The sequence below is a fragment of the Oncorhynchus tshawytscha genome, linkage group LG18 (assembly GCF_018296145.1).
Source record: "Oncorhynchus tshawytscha isolate Ot180627B linkage group LG18, Otsh_v2.0, whole genome shotgun sequence".
Lineage (NCBI taxonomy): Eukaryota > Metazoa > Chordata > Actinopteri > Salmoniformes > Salmonidae > Oncorhynchus > Oncorhynchus tshawytscha.
In genome coordinates, this window is record NC_056446.1 from 20,204,472 (window position 1) to 20,221,733 (window position 17,262).

Sequence of the window (17,262 nt, forward strand, 5' to 3'; positions counted from 1 at the left end):
ATCCGGATCGCCCTGCGCCTCGTCCTCCGGGTCATCCCGAGGTCGGTTTCGGCACACTGCTGGAGCCACGCGTCAAGGGGGGTACTGTCACAACTTCTGCCGAAGTCGGTCCCTCTCCTTGTTCAGGCGGCGTCGGCGGTCGACGTCACCAGCTTTCTATCCACCGCCGATCCACTTTTCATTTTCCATTTGTTCTGTCTTTATCTTATCCTGGCTTCACTCAACCAATTACTTGTTTATTATTTAACCCTCTGTTCCCCATGTTGTGTTCTTGAGGAATTGTTTTTGTAATTCGGTCCGTGTTTGTGGGCTATCATTGTTGCTTTGTAATTTTGTAATTTTTGAGTAAAGTACTTTACACATATCTGCTGTCCTGCGCCTGACTCCCTACAGCAGCTACACATAGGACTGCTACAATAAGTTCATTAGATTTACCAGCCTCTGAAATTGCTGCCCAAATAAATGCTTCACAGAGTTCAAGGAACAGACACATCTCAACATCAACTGTTCAGAGGAGACTGTGTGAATCCGGCCTTCATGGTCAAATTGCTGCAAAGAAACCACTACTAAAGGACACCAATAATAAGAAGAGACTTGCTTGGTCCAAGAAACACGAGCAATGGACATTAGACGGGTGAAAATGTATCTTTTGGGCTAGAGTCCAAATTGTAGATTTTTGGTTACAACTGCTGTGTCTTTGCGAGGTGCGGTGTCGGTGAACGGAAGATCTCTGCATGTGTATTTCCCACTGTAAAGCATGGAGGAGGAGGTGTTATGGTGTGGAGGTGCTTTGTTGGTGTTTGTGATTTATTTAGAATTCAAGGCACACTTAACCAGCATGGCTACCACAGGATTCTGCAGTGATATGCCATCCCATCTGGTTTGTACTTAGTGGGACTATCATTTGTTTTACAACAGGACAATGACCCAACACACTTCCAGGCTGTGTAGGGCTATTTTAATAAGAAGGAGAGTGATGCAGTGCTGCATCAGATGACCTGGCCTCCAAAATCCCCCGATCTTAACCAGATTGAGATGGTTTGTCGGACTGCAGAGTGAAGGAAAAACAGCCAATAAGTTTTCTGCATATGTGGGAACTCCTTCAAGACTGTTGGAAAAGCATTCCAGGTGAAGCTGGTTGAGAGAATGCCAAGAGTGTGCACAGCTGTCATCAAGGCAAAGGGTGGCTATTTGAAGATTCTCACATGTAAAAAAATTGTTTTATTTGTGTAACACTTTTTTTGTTACTACATGATTCTATATGTGTTATTTCATAGTTTTGATGTCTTCACTATTATTCTACAATGTAGAAAATATAAAAAATAAAGGTCGGTAGTGTAATTCAACTGAAAACATTTGAGCAGTATTACACAGTATTACTTCTGTGCTGATAAAATGCCATTTGCAGAACTCTAACTAAACATGATTTTACTCTGTTGTGTTTTAGGTGGTGAATTGTTGATTCTTTTTTTCACAATATTCAAATAATACAGGGGGTTAGGAAAGCAAACACTTGGCCTGGGGTTGTCCAGTGGTCTTGTGCTATGGTGGAATGTCTCCCCATTATGCTTGCACCAATCCAATGCTTTTAAACAAGGCCTTTTGTCTTTTAGCAGGCCGTCGTCATTGTAAATAAGAATTTGTTCTGAACTTATTTGCCTAATTAAATAAAAGTAAAAAAATAAATAAATTGTGAACACTTCTGGATGAAGGGTATTAGAAAGCAGCCTATTTCTTTCCCCACTCTCCCATATATCAATTTGTCCCCACAGTCCCCTCGTGCTATTAACACCTCAAAATACACCAAACCTGTAGTCACGTCCCTAATTCAACCTCCCTTTCACCCCCCAACCACCCCTTCCATCCATTTCATGCACTTTCTGAGTTCATCAGGCTAGCACTGGAGTAATATGATCACATTTTTGGATTCTAATCAAGATTCTGACTCAACTCAACTATGCTCTCACAGTTCAAGGACAAAGAAGAGACGCCTAAACCTGTCAAGCAGGTGCCTTACACAGTGAGTGCCCTTATTATCTTTAATGACATGTTTTGATGTGGAATGTGGAATGTGGATAGCGAAAGGGATAGGGAAGATAACTAGTCAGTTGTACAACTCAATACATTCAACTGAAATGTCTCTTCCGTAAAAACCCAACCATTCTGAATCAGAGTACAGTGGCAAATTGGCAAGAGACACACAGAAACCTTTTTGCTCTTCCATGAGAAGTCAATTGAGAGAGTTGGAGGGGTAAGATTATAATTGTACTTTCACATTTTATGTTGAAATTATGTAAATGATTTGATTGAGTTCGTTTGTAAGTGTGACCTTTCACAGGGTTCAGGTATAAATTTAAATGTAATATTTGTTAAAGGTTTAACAATGTGAATACAGAAGAGTAAATGAAGGACTCTTTGACAACATATGATGTTTGTGACACTGTGTCACAATTATCATAATAAGTAATCTTTCTCACCTCTTTTATGTACATATGTAGTATACAGATCCAGGAGTGCATGCTATGTGTGTCATTTTGAACATGAAGTTCAGATTAAATTGCATTTATTGCGATTGGATCAGTATGTACAGAAAAGATAAGTTTATATATTCACCAAAATGCAGCAGAGACGTGACCAACCATTTGGTCAGTCATATGTTTCCTTCTTCATCAGACCGCAACAATGTTCTTCTTAGCATTCCAATCAGGTTAATGAATATTACTAAGTAACATAATTAAGAAAACAGCCCATAAATACCTCAGCTGTCACCATAATTGGTGCTTATTTAGTTGTGTTTTATTGTATAATTTGTTTTGAAACCATGCTATCTCACAATCTGTACACCATCTGGTGTTCCATTGGGGAAAAATGTCAAATGTGTAATACTGACTGTATGATGTTTTGTTTTGTATATCTTATGCTATATTCATACAGATATGGCCTCACCAAAGACAGTTTGGTACTTAAGTGTCCTCTTGGTATTTTGCTCTAGTCTGGAAAAGCAAGATTGCTTGGAAACTCCAAATGTAACATCAGAGGTAAGAGGCCAGTAAATAAACTTCAAACACCTCAAAAACTTCAAAAAATGTTCACAAGGCAATATTTAGCAATGTCTGAGAACTACAATATTGTTTGAGCTACATATCTTTAGGTGTATCACTATTAACATAATATGTTTCAAAACAGATTTGTTTGTTCGTTCCATTGGTGCAACTACAGCATGAATACATTATAATTACACAAACAGCACAGTTGTGTAACTGTATCCACATTGTAATAATACTGCACATCCCTGTGTATCTACCAATTCAATAGATAAGGGGACTTTGAGTGTTAAAACACCTACTCTATTTGACGCAATGATACAAATCAATGTTTTCTGATTAAATCTATCTTTTCCAGGAATTACCCACTGATGGATCACAAGTTCCTTCTAGAGAAAAGCGAGAGGGTGAGTCAGCTGTTTTGTTTCATTTTCACTTGGTCTGCTCAAACCTACGTTTCCGCCCCCCAATGTGCTTGAATGTCACGCCCTGACCTTAGAGATCCTTTGAATTCTCTATTTTGGTTAGGTCAGGGTGTGACTAGGGTGGGCAATCTAGTTTTCCTATTTCTTTGTTTGGCCTGGTATGGTTCCCAATCAGAGGCAGCTGTCTATCGTTGTCTCTGATTGGGGATCATACTTAGGCAGCCTTTTGCCCACCTTAGTTTGTGGGATCTTGATTTTTGTATAGTTGCTGTGTAGCCTGCAGAACACGTTCGTTTATATATATATATATATATATATATTTCTTTGGTGTTCATCTAATCAAGAATAATGTTCGCCTACCATGCTGCACCTTGGTCTCCTCATTCAAACGACGAGCGTAACATTGAAATCATCCTAGAAAATAGATTTTTTGTTCTCACACAAATCCAAAACAAATATAACAATTTGCTTAGCAACTAACGTCGTTATTTATGTCACTGCTCTTTGCCATTGGATATTTGCTGTGTGGAGGACATTTGCTCTGTGCGGAATATTTGCTGTGTGCATGTTTTTATGTATTTACATGTATATACATTTATTTTTATGGTCAACAAGAATTGTCCTTTGGGACCATAAAGATCTCTTGAATTGAATTGTTTCCACAGTGACAGCAACCATCTATGAGAAAGTTGGTGAAGTTGAGTTTGACGTCTATAATATTTCACTTGAAATCATACATTACCTAAAGTCCCATGTGAAAAGTGTAACCTACCCCATCCTGATCTCCAGTGTGTTAAATGTAACAGACATAAACATTACTACCGGTAAGAGTTTTTAATTGTTCTTTTTTTCTTCCTTTTATAAAAGGTTCAAGACCTTACAGGGCTCATGTGTTAGTAAATAATGTATTTAAAAAACTAACTTGGACGTTGTTGGTCTCAGAAGAAAACGTTGTATCTCCATGTTGAGAATGTTCAATCCACTTCCCCTCCATTCACAGAATGCTCCTCAGACCCCAGTGGATTCAGGTGCAGATGTGAGGACCAGTATAGTTGGTCATGTGACCAGTGTTCCTCCAATGTGTCCTGTGATGAGATCGTTGATGGCAAAACATGTGGATGTCTCAATGACTATCCTTCTGATGGAAAGTTCTGTCAGCCAATCACAAGTAACTATTTGATTCTCACTTCCACTTGGTGTTTGACATGGTGTTGTAGTTGTATGTAGTTGTTTTTGGCAACGTCTCCCAGCTGCATAGTTCTTCTTGGTGACACATCTTTTACCTAATCCCAACAGATCTTACTGCTTGTCCAAGTCCAACTACTACAGCAGGTATTCCAAGAAGTTACTCAAGCAGTAGATTACATATACTGAAAATAATAGACATGCTTGTTATGATTTATTCAATTGTAATTTTCCATAGAGCCATCAACCACTTATGGGGAAATTATTGAAATTGAGTTGGACATGACAGATATTTCAGCTACATTGATAGATGTACTTAGGGCAAGTGTGAGTGGCCTGACCTACCCTGTCCTGATCTCCAATGTGTTAAGTGTAACAGAGGTGAACTTCACTACTGGTAAGAGATTTCTGTTGCTGTTGCTCATTTGAGTTTTAATTCCTTGTGCATTGTAAAATATATTCAACAACTGGTTCAGTTATTTTCAAATAGTTGGTCTCACAGAAAACATTGATATGATGATGTTCAATCCACTCTCCTTTCATTTACAGCATGCTACCCAAACAACACATGCAGATGTGAGGATCAGTATGGTTGGTCATGTGACCAGTGTCTCTCTTATGGGTCCTGTGACAACATCACTGATGACTCCTGTGGATGTATCAAAGCCATTCCTTCTTATGGACAGTTTTGTCAGCCAATCACAAGTAACTGTTTCCTTACTACCTCCACTGTGCTAGTTTAATCAATGTTTATGTATTCGTTCAGCAACATTTAAACTCTAAGCTTACCCCTATCTCCTTTACCACATAGATCTGACGGCTTGTACAACACCATCTCCAACACCAGGTATGAGACCGTTACTAATGAAAATGTAATTAACAACAGTGTTATTGTACTAATTAGAGTAAGATCAACTTGCCATGGTGTTATCCATATATGTATATTTACTTGAGACCTACAGCTGTAAGCCAACAAGCTGTAAAACAGATTAGAGAACCAGCCAGCATCATAATCATCTCATATTTCTCTGCTACCACACCTTTTCCAGTAGAAGAGGAAACAAGTACTGGTTTTACACAATAATCTATGTATTTCAAATATATGTCACAATGTCAAAAATATATGTAACAGTGTCAAAAATGGACAATTACAATTATTCTAACAATCAATCTTTATTTTGATTAATTGATTAATTATTGCAATAATGAAACTGTAGACCCCACACTCTTGAGTTGCAGAGAGCTTAACCTTCACAGAAACGGCTGGTTCTTATATAGCTGACACTAAAAATGCTTAGTCATGGCTGGTTCCAGCCCTCCCAGGCAGATTGGGGGCCTGGTAAGCCACCTTGGGTTTATCTTGTGGTTATCTTGGGGCGGCAGCGTAGCTGCAAGTTCAAATACCAGGGCTGACAAGGTACAAATCTGTCATTCTGCCCCTGAACAAGGCAGTTAACCCACTGTTCCTAGGCCGTCATTGAAAATAAGAATTTGTTCTTATCTGACTTGCCTAGTTAAATAAAGGTAAAATAAATAAAGACAATTTTAAAAATCTGCACCTGGTGTTGATTTTACCCCTAGCCCGGATTAGTTTCACAGATGCCAGCATGATAAGGACTGAATATGGTTTTGTTCTACTGCTCCAGGCTATCTCTATCTTGATTACACCCACCACATCTTGTCTATGGAATGCTAGCTGTAGATCAATTGTCAGTTCAAGCTATCTCTAGTGATCATACACCCACAGCATTAGTAGAACAAAAATGTCTTACTATTTGTTAAGTATTAATATCAAACAAATCAGGTAAATACAAAGTTCTCTCACAATAGTTACTGTACATAACTACTCTGTTAATCAAAATGCAATCATTCAGTGATACACAGCAATGTCAGTAAATACTAAATACTTTTACGCATTAGTGCCAACAATAAAGCAGTCCACAGCAAGTTCAACAACTCCAACAACCCCCTCCAGTACAACATCAAAGAAACAAATCAATAATGTAATTTCATTGGACCTACGGTATTTCCTTGTGGTATTATTGAATCGGGCATCACCAATATTCCAGTTACACCAATATGTTAAATATAATGTTTTTATGTTTCACTGTGCCTCTTTGCCAACAGCAAAAAAGTACACAGAAAGTTCAACAACTACAACGACACCCTCCAGTACTACATCAAGTATACAAATCTATAATTTAATTTAATTTGACCTATTTCCTTGTTGCATGTTTGAAAGAAGTTTGACATAACCAATATTCCAGTTACACTAATGTGTTCAATATAATGTTTTCTGTTCCACTGTGCCCTAGTACAAACAACAAAACAGTCAACAGCAAGTTCAGCAACTCCAACGACGCCCTCCGGTATGAGATCTCAGTTATGCAAAAAAAAAAAATACAATTTCAACATTCACATTCTTATATTTGGTTATGTTTATGTTTTAGAAAACACACTGAACCTTCAATTTACTATGGACATCAGATTTGAGCCCAACTTTAATGATGTAAATAATGCAATGTTCAAAGATATTGATCAAACTGTGAGTATACTATATTCCCTCATCCTTATCACAATGTCCATGTGCTGTAATGTAAAGTCTCAACCTGGACTTAGATGGGGTAGATGTAACATAGTAAACGTAAGTAGGTCTCACTCCATTTAGTGTGATACATGTTATATTGTATGTATTAATTTGTGGATGTCTATTATTAATTTATCGTGATATATGACAAATTACAATTCAAATGATATGTGACAAATGACAATTTGTTGTGGCTAACATTAGCTAGGTGGCTAGTTGGCACATTTTTGCGAAGCTAGGGTAATGTTAGGGGAAGGGTTATCTAACATGCTAAGTAGTTGCAAAGTAGCTAAAAAAGTATTAAGTTGTTGCACAGTTGCTAATTAGCTAAAATGCAAAAGTTGTCGATGATGTGATTTGAATATGACCCGACCAATCTCCTGTGTTTAAAGGGAAAGGGGAATACCTAGTCAGCTGTACAACTGAATGCTTTCAACTGAAATGTGTCTCCCGCATTTAACCCAACCCCTCTATCTTAAAGGAAAAATCCACCTAAAACCACTCATTGCTTTAAAAATGTATCAATTGACAAACTCGGCACATTTGAGCAAACTTCTGGCAGACTTGATACAAAATATTGTGCAGTAATGTAGTTCTTAACTGGATCAGTGTGAAACTTTGCACACACACTGCTGCCATCTGGTGGCAGAAACTGAGAAAATATTTTCTCTTGCATTTCAAAGATGATGGAACAAAAATCAAGAAACAAACGCATGTTTTTTTGTTTGTATTATCTTTTATCAGATCTGTGTTATACTCTCCTACATTCATTTCACATTTCCACAAACTTCCGTGTTTCCTTTTAAATTTTATCAAGAATATGCATATCCTTAGTCCTGAGCTAGAGACAGTTAGATTTGGGTATGTCATTTTAGGAGAAAATTGGAAAAAAAAAAAATCATTAAGAGTGTTAAATAAAGTGACTGTGTTAAATAACACTAAAATATGAGAACAATATATTTGTGAACAAGTGATTAATTTTGGCGTTTTAATAAGGTTGGTAGCAACATGGAAAATCATTGTAGAAATCTGTTGCAGCTCAAGTCGACTACAAAATCCATAATGCAATGCACTCTCTGTGGGCTGGCTGGCTAGCTAGATAGCAAACGTAGCTACACACAATAATACCAAAGACATTATCAATATGTAACATAGCTAGTTAGCTGTAAAATCGCCTAAACAAACTGCACTGTCAGTTGAGGATGTTTAACCTGCAGATATACTTTTGAAGTGATGGGAAGTGTTGCCTATGCTACGTCAATGGGCCACACGTTCAATGGGCCCATGAATCATGACATTTCGTACTTTCTAGTAAAATAGGCACTTTTCTCAATATATACACTGACTTTGAGAAGGGATTGCATGATGATTAGCTTAGCAACCGTGTGACGCAGCATGACAACGTGAATGTGATATCTTTGGCAACAGCACCATGCAATGCACCCTGGACTAAAGAGGCAGACCAATAGGGAAAACGTGCTAGAACGTCAGTAAAATTACACATTCTTCGAGGTATGAATATCGCAAAAATATGATCAATGCTCATTTGAGAGAAGACATCCTCCCAAATTATTACATCGGCCAGTATTGAAATCTGACATGTGTTATAGACTTTTTCGCAATCTGAAAGTCATATACCTATTAACTTCTAGGGTAGTGAGAGCAATTTTATCATGGTGCTACGTCATACTGGACATATTTCTGCCTGCTTGAATGCCAATAACTCAGATAAACATGAAACAACCCATGGAATAGATAGAACAACAGTCAGAGATGCACAAAAACAATAAAGCATTCAAAATGGGTGAACCTTTGCTGTAAGCTGGGTGTACACTACACACGATTTTGGACCCGATTTAACTGTCCCAGAAAACCCACAGGGCACACACAAGTAAATGTTGTTTCCATGTAATTTCAGTGAAATTACATTGAACCAACGTGGAATAGATGTTGAATTGACGTCTGTGCCCAGTGGAAAGTTTTTGAGATCGGAGACAAAATCCCCAAGTCGTTGCCTACTCGGGGCACGCGGCTGTCACCTACGCTTGTTTAATGTGAGCCGGTCAGAGACTCAATCTGAGGACTACCGATCCCATCTTTGAGCCGCCCACTATTTTCAATCATTTGATTTTATCAGCGCAAAATCTGCAATGCTCTTGTAGTGTGAGATGTGCAATGACAAGTTTTAAGAACAGTGATCAGTAGTAACCAATGAGAGCTCGCCAGAGAAGAAACCAAAGATGATGACGTTGTGTTGCGTCACTCTGAATGTGTAGACTCTCGAGCAAGAGCGATGACTACTACCAGTATGCATTTAGAAATTGACTTTATCAAAGCCAATGTGTCAAATCGTTACAGCTCTGAAGTTCACAAACAATGTTATTCAATTCAAAATGGATTGGCTAAATATTTTAACTCTGTATGACAAACATGAATGTCTGACTGAAAACGGTAATGAGGCTACTTTGAGCCACAGCTCGTTCTAGCAACGTTAACAATCTAATCACATCATCACATCATTGTTTTGGCGAGACAGTGTGATATAGAGAATCCTCACAAGAATATTGTAGTGTATGACCCCCCCCATCTGTGCCACATTGTTTAGTGTGCGCAACACTACTTTGTTAATGTGAGAGGCTCAGAGATGTTAGGATTTTGAAAGTCATGTCGTGTACACCCAGCATTATGTAACCATTCCAAATATAACATATACTAATTAGAGTGTTACATGTATACATATATAAGTAGGATCTTATTTTGATCACCCTGTAGCAGGAGAACTTGTAGTATACTTGTGGTTTGAAAAGGCTTCTGATGTTTTTACTTTCCACTTTGACATTTCAGACTTGTATAAACCCCTACAAAAATGTTCATTCATTATAATCCACATAATACTTCACATTTCCTGTTGACACAGGATTATTTTCCTGCTGTAGCAAACTGGCTAAAATGAAGACCCTATATCTGTGTGTTAAGTCTAGTCCTTGAAACCAGGTTGGAAGTGTTACCATCATTTAATTTGATGAATCCATTCACCAACACGTTTCTGGTTTACTTCAGAGAGATTTCATTTCATGTCCTTTTCAAGTCTTTATTTTAAGTCACTGTTGATCAACAATAATCCACTGTCTCACACAGATCGTAGACATATATAAGAGAAACATGCGAGGCTTCATATCAGCAAAGTTAAATAGTTTAAAGTAAGTTTTGCCCCGGTGTTATTACCTCTATTCAAAATCTTTTACATTTTATGTTATTTAAAGCCTTCATTTCATGTGCTAGTAATTTGAATATTCAACTACTAAATGTCTCCTTTAATTTAGCCAATTTCTCAACTTTCAGTATAATGTATAATTTCAATCCCTAGTGATTTTGAGGGATATATGGGCCCTAAAATATTTGTTGCACAAATGTCATGAATTGAAGGCTGCTAGGCAAAGCTGAAATACTAACCATTTAAATTGTGGCACTCAATGTCCAATATAATAAATACATTTTCAGTATACGCCTCAGAGACAAGAGTATCCCTTTGAAATGAAAAGGACTTGGGGTTGATGTTATACAGTGTATCTATGGGCTATTTTTGCTAATGTACACATGCATGCTATTCATTTGTGGATATGTTTTCTGATATTTCTTTCTCACATGAATAGGAGTGGAAGTGTTATTGCAGATTTTACTGTTATAACAACAATTGTCGATAATGTGGAAATTGCAAAAGCAAAAGCGGATATTGTCTCAACACTTGGAGAAAAATATAATATAAGTAAGTACTTGATTAGGTTAGTATTTGGCGGATTTGGTGGACCAAGTTAGTTATTACTTGTCCTGAAATACATTCAAAAAAGTATTTAGATCAGTTTAAACTGTGGCAGCAGTACATGTCAGTTGATTTTAGATTAATTGTTCACGTTTTTATATGTCTGCTGTGCTTCAAAAATATTGTATCAAGAATTTCACTTAAATTTGCCTTCATGTAATTACATAATTCATGACATGTAATCTACAGTTTTAATATCTATAAAATTCCAATTCCAAATATTTTATAAAATATTGTATATTTATATATTTAAGGTGTATGTGGAGTAATCTTTTCACATCATGATTTCACAAATCTTATTCCATTTCTATCAGAGTTTATCTGCTTGAATGATGCGATCTTTGGCAATGGACAAGTTAATGAAAAAGTTGTAGTTTACTGCAAACCGGATGAAGTGGGTCAGAAGACTGCCATTTGTCAAGGAAATGGCTCGTTTTCAAATCGTGTGGACAACTGTGTCTTAAAAGAAATTGATAACCTGTTTTCTTTATCTCAGGTAATATGTTAACATATTTACAATTTTCACTGGATATAAAATATACTCTATATAAAAATGGTTTAGTAATGATGGTAATTCTTTGTTACAGTTCTGTGTCCAGCATCATTCCTGAAATACATTTGTATTTTATCTTTCTTTCATCACTTTAAATCCACACAGGCTTTAGTGGGGACTGGTCTTCCAGTCTTTTTGGAAAGACTCCGCAACAGCACTTTTAACCTCCTAGGTAGAATAGTTGCATCACCTGCAACTATTTCTACTGTTGTTAATATTCTTAAAAATGTTGCAAATGTGTCCCGAAGTACCCCAATAAACAAACCATTGATGACGGTATGTTGACATCAACAGTATCACTTTAAATCATTAAAAAAAATCAATTCACAGATATTCTAATGCTAATGTATTATTAAACCCTACAGCATCATTTTCATTAGGATTTCAATAATCCTGTACTAATTCTGATTTCTATCTTGATCTCTAGAATTTCCTGGAAACGGCAGGTGTACTTACTTCAAATGGAGCAAAAGCCTCCTGGGTTGATCTAAACAAAAACCTCAACAAAAACGAAAGCTCAGCCTTTCTGGGCACCATTGAAACACTTTCCAATTTCCTTACCGATGACTTTTTTGACATAGAAACGCCAAGCATTATTTTAAACAAAACCACAGTCAACAACTCAATCAACAACTTATTCAATTTAAACTCATCTGTTCTGATAGACATACCGGCATCTGAAGCTTCCTTCAATTCAATCACCATAATAACATTTGACTCCTTGGATAATGTTTTACCTGCGAGAAACAGTAGCAGTCTGAACAACAGTGTCATCAGTGTCAACACCATCAACGGAAAAGTGGTTCTGGTGAAGGTGAATGGCACAATCAAGAATGTGACGTTCAGTTTTGACGTACTGAACAAGAAACTGGCCAATCCTCAGTGTGTTTTCTGGAACTTCAACCTTTTTGACGGCCTTGGAGGATGGGATGATAAAGGATGTGAACTGCAGCCTGAAAAGAATGGCACTGTCACCTGTCACTGTAATCATCTGACCTCCTTCTCCATTTTGATGTCGCCTTCCATTCCAGCTGTGTTGCGTGTCGCTTTGGAATTTATCACTTACATTGGCGTTGGCATATCAATGGGTTGCTTGGTCGTGTGTCTCATCATTGAGATGTTGGTATGGAATGCTGTGACTGGAAACAACACATCTTACATGCGTCATGTCTCTATAGTGAACATCGCCGTTTCCCTTCTGATTGCTGACATTTGGTTCATTATTGGTGCAGCAATTTCCGACAATGAAAAAAAAGATCTACCTGCGTGTTCCACAGCAACATTTTTCATCCACTTTTTCTACCTGGCTCTGTTTTTCTGGATGTTGGTCTCAGGCCTTTTGCTGCTCTACCGGACTGTCATGGTGTTCTCTCACATGTCTAAACCAGCAATGTTGGCCATCAGTTTTTCTTTGGGCTATGGAGCTCCCCTCATCATTGCTGTCATAACTATCGCAGTGACAGCCCCAGGGAAACAATACATCAGAGATAATGATGGGGTTTGCTGGCTCAACTGGACAGAGTCAAAGGCCCTTCTGGCTTTTGTGATCCCTGCCCTGACCATAGTGGTCATCAACCTTTTGATCCTGATTGTGGTTCTGTTCAAAATGCTGAGGAGAGGTGTGGGGGATGTTACTCAGCCAGATGAGAAAAATGCTTTGGTGGTCATCGCCAGGTGTCTGGCCATTCTGACTCCCTTCTTTGGTACTACCTGGGGACTAGGAGTAGGAACCATGACTACACCAAACAATCTAGGAATCCATATTGTGTTTGCAATCTTCAATTCATTACAGGTATTTAACTCGGTTAAATAACACTAGTAACTAACTGGTCCTCAGTGAAATACAATTGACTTGAAAGATTTTTATTTATTTAAATGCATTAAATTCCCAATGGCATGTTATACTAAGTTAAGATTTGGATGAATGTTTACAATTACATGTACTGGACTATGGTGTAGTAATTCCATCCTTCACCATGTTATCATTCAAAGGGTTTGTTCATCTTGGTATTTGGAACACTTTTGGACAAAAAGGTATGTTCCTGACACACTTACTGATACCCCTCATATTACTGTATATATTGGAATGTGCTTTGCTCTGACAATTAATATATTTGATGAACTCCTTGTCTGTGCTTTCAGATCCGGGAAGCTCTGACAGGAAGGTCACAAGTGTCCTCCAACCGCACAAGGGTAAGGGCTTTTTTCAAACCACACGGCTGCATGTTTACAATTAAGTATAACTTGTTATAAATCTAAATGATTTGTTGCTGGCCACAACAGGTTTATTACACTATTGTCTATGCTTACTCATATGACCATTTTATTGTATTTATCACTGTGTTGAACATGTCAGGAAGTTTACTACCTTTAAGCTAGTATTGAATGTTTTATATTATATTCTCGTTTCAGTCCACAAGTGCTGCAACATCATCGTCAAGTGGTTTGGGATTTTTCCGGATACGGAGGAGAAGTAAGTCTATAGTGCAAAGCAATACTCTTAGGCAATTGGGCACAACTTCCCATTAAGTTGCCCTTATTCTACAGTACATAGTGCCATTGTTTGACCTATTGTTCCTACTGTTCCAGATGTTTTCAACGTTTCAGCAGCTCCAACATCCAGCACTACTGGTGCATCATAGACTTTCATCAACACTTAACTCAATGCAACAAATGTGATTATTATGAAATAATCTGACAATCAAAAGGCGTTGTCGCACATCATCTGTTGACGCACTGGGTTACAGTAGCTAACACCTTGAGTGTGACCTTGAAGTGACTGCCACTAAGATCTGACCCCAACTCTCAGTGACGTCATTGGTGGTTATGTCTAACACAAAGCGATTCATTATGAACTATATGGTATTTGAACTTTGTATCTGGATTGTTGAGTATTGTATTGAGAACCATGATTATTGTTTTTTGGGTGTGGGGGTGTTTAAATAAGAGTATGACTGTGTAAATGGATTAATCAGCTAACATGAAGAAAGGAGATTGTTTCAGAAATAACACAGTACATTCTCTCTTTGAATAATTCACTGTTCATTTTGTCACAATTTATATTAAGTTTAATAAACATGTAAAAGGTCTAAGACCAGTGGTGTCTATGTGGAGTCTAAGACCAGTGGTGTCTATGTGGAGTCTAAGACCAGTGGTGTCTATGTGGAGTCTAAGACCAGTGGTGTCTATGTGGAGTCTAAGACCAGTGGTGTCTATGTGGAGTCTAAGACCAGTGGTGTCTATGTGGAGTCTAAGACCAGTGGTGTCTATGTGGAGTCTAAGACCAGTGGTGTCTATGTGGAGTCTAAGACCAGTGGTGTCTATGTGGAGTCTAAGACCAGTGGTGTCTATGTGGAGTCTAAGACCAGTGGTGTCTATGTGGAGTCTAAGACCAGTGGTGTCTATGTGGAGTCTAAGACCAGTGGTGTCTATGTGGAGTCTAAGACCAGTGGTGTCTATGTGGAGTCTAAGACCAGTGGTGTCTATGTGGAGTCTAAGACCAGTGGTGTCTATGTGGAGTCTAAGACCAGTGGTGTCTATGTGGAGTCTAAGACCAGTGGTGTCTATGTGGAGTCTAAGACCAGTGGTGTCTATGTGGAGTCTAAGACCAGTGGTGTCTATGTGGAGTCTAAGACCAGTGGTGTCTATGTGGAGTCTAAGACCAGTGGTGTCTATGTGGAGTCTAAGACCAGTGGTGTCTATGTGGAGTCTAAGACCAGTGGTGTCTATGTGGAGTCTAAGACCAGTGGTGTCTATGTGGAGTCTAAGACCAGTGGTGTCTATGTGGAGTCTAAGACCAGTGGTGTCTATGTGGAGTCTAAGACCAGTGGTGTCTATGTGGAGTCTAAGACCAGTGGTGTCTATGTGGAGTCTAAGACCAGTGGTGTCTATGTGGAGTCTAAGACCAGTGGTATCTATGTGGAGTCTAAGACCAGTGGTGTAAAGCACTTAAGAACAAATACTTTACGGTACTACTTAAGTCATTTTATGGGGTATCTGTACTTTACTTTACTATTGATATTTTTGACAAATGTAACTTTTACTTCACTACATTCCTAAAGAAAATAATGTACTTATTACTCTATACATTTTCCCTGACACCCAAAAGTTCTCGTTACACGTTGAATGCTTAGCAGGACAGAAAATTTGTCCAATTCACACACTTATCAAGAGAACACATGGTCATCCCTACTGCCTCTGATCCGGCAGACTCACTAAACACAAATGCATTGTTTGTAATTGATGTCTTAGTGTTGGAGTGTACCCCTGGCTGTCTTGACATTTTATTTAATGCAGGAATTGCCGTAGAGCGCAGTGACAGAATTGTGTCAAGGCACAGATCTGGGGAAGCATACCAAAAGATTTCAGCAGCATTGAAGATCACTAAGAAGATTGGAACCACCAAGACTTTTGTTAGAGCTGGCCATCTGGCCAAACTGAGCAATCAGGGGAGAAGAGCCTTGGTCAGGGAGTTGACCAAGAACCACAAAGCCTCTTTAGCCAGAAGCCAGCCTCACCAATGTGCCGGAGGTAATACCGAACACCTGGCGACCATGTCACTGGGCCCGCCACAAGAGTCTCTGGCGCACAATGGGGCAAGGACTTCCCTACCAGCCAAACGCTGGGCAACTTGTGCGCCGCTCCAGCCAGCTGCGACAGAGCCTGAACCCAGAATCTCTGGTGGCACAGCTGGCACTGTGATGGAGTGCCTTAGACTACTGTGCCACAAGGGAGGCCATTAACTTTTGATTCTTAAGTATTTTTAAAACCAAATTCTTTCCGACTTTTAATCAAGCAATATTTTACTGGATGACTTTCACTTTTACTTCAGTCATTTTGGCATCCCGAGTGGTCTTATACAAAGCATGTTCTGATACAACCAGGCTGTATCAGAACCGACTGTGATTAGGAGTCCCATAGGGCGGGACACAATTGGCACAGCATTGTCCCGGTTAGGGTTTCGCCGGGGAAGGCCTTCATTGTAAATAAGAATTTGTTCATAGCTGACTTGCCTGGTTAAATAATGGTAAAAAAATATATACAATTATATCAAGGTATCTTTACTTTTACTCAAGTATAACAATTGGATACCGTTTCCACCATTGCACACACTAAAGAGTGAAAAACATTTTTTTTTTAAATTGTGTTTTTTAGACAAAACTGCAAACTTCAGGCCAGGGCATTCATGGAGTTTGTCTAATGGTAATCTGTGGTAATCAGCCCCCCCCTTGCTTGAGGACCGTGTGGTGCCATGTTGTGCCAGGACAACAATCTCTCCTTCAATGTGGTCAAAACAAATGAGCTGACTGTGGACTACAGGAAAAGGAGGGCCGAGCAAGCCCCAATTCGCATCAATGGGGCTGTAGTGGACCAGGTTGAGAGCTTAAAGTTCCTTGGTGTCCACATCAATAAACTATCAATGTCCAAGCACACCAAGACTGTCCCCCTCAGGAGACTGAAAAGATTTGGCATGGGTCCTCAAATCCTCAAAAGGTTCTACAGCTGCACCATTGAGAGCATCCTGACTGGTTGCATCACTGCCTGGTATGGCAACTGCTCGGCCTCCGACCGCAAGTCACTACAGAGAGTAGTGCGTACTGCCCAGTATGTCACTGGGGCCAAGCTTCCTGCCATCCAAGACCTCTATA

The 17,262-nt window shown here is 38.8% G+C and overlaps 1 protein-coding gene across 3 annotated transcripts; it reads left to right on the forward strand.

Annotated features, from left to right (window-relative positions):
- Nucleotides 1-2,096: 2,096 nt before the first annotated feature.
- On the forward strand, nucleotides 2,097-14,703 carry LOC112217648 (adhesion G protein-coupled receptor F5). 3 transcript variants are annotated; one of them, XM_042300796.1, is made up of 21 exons: nucleotides 2,097-2,251; nucleotides 2,935-3,038; nucleotides 3,403-3,451; nucleotides 4,135-4,293; nucleotides 4,470-4,637; nucleotides 4,766-4,801; nucleotides 4,893-5,051; nucleotides 5,204-5,359; nucleotides 5,466-5,501; nucleotides 6,782-6,838; nucleotides 6,970-7,023; nucleotides 7,105-7,199; nucleotides 10,380-10,441; nucleotides 10,895-11,007; nucleotides 11,376-11,557; nucleotides 11,720-11,890; nucleotides 12,042-13,406; nucleotides 13,607-13,648; nucleotides 13,757-13,807; nucleotides 14,027-14,087; nucleotides 14,204-14,703. In XM_042300796.1, the coding sequence occupies exons 2-21, from the start codon at nucleotides 2,937-2,939 to the stop codon at nucleotides 14,254-14,256; spliced, it is 3,171 nt and encodes a 1,056-aa protein (XP_042156730.1). In that variant the 5' UTR covers nucleotides 2,097-2,251; nucleotides 2,935-2,936; the 3' UTR covers nucleotides 14,257-14,703. The 3 variants fall into 3 exon arrangements, with proteins under 3 accessions (XP_042156730.1, XP_042156729.1, XP_042156731.1); XM_042300795.1 differs by having other exon boundaries at nucleotides 2,109-2,239; nucleotides 2,933-3,038; XM_042300797.1 differs by lacking the exons at nucleotides 4,766-4,801; nucleotides 4,893-5,051; nucleotides 5,204-5,359 and having other exon boundaries at nucleotides 2,110-2,239; nucleotides 2,933-3,038.
- The last annotated feature ends 2,559 nt before the right edge of the window (nucleotides 14,704-17,262 follow it).

What these genes read in the sequence shown, in the direction of transcription:
- LOC112217648 (XM_042300795.1), top strand. An exon ending in AACACCATCTCCAACACCAG is followed by an intron (nt 5,502 to 6,781) that starts GTATGAGACCGT and finishes CTTTGCCAACAG; the next exon opens with CAAAAAAGTACACAGAAAGT. An exon ending in TGGAGAAAAATATAATATAA is followed by an intron (nt 11,008 to 11,375) that starts GTAAGTACTTGA and finishes CATTTCTATCAG; the next exon opens with AGTTTATCTGCTTGAATGAT.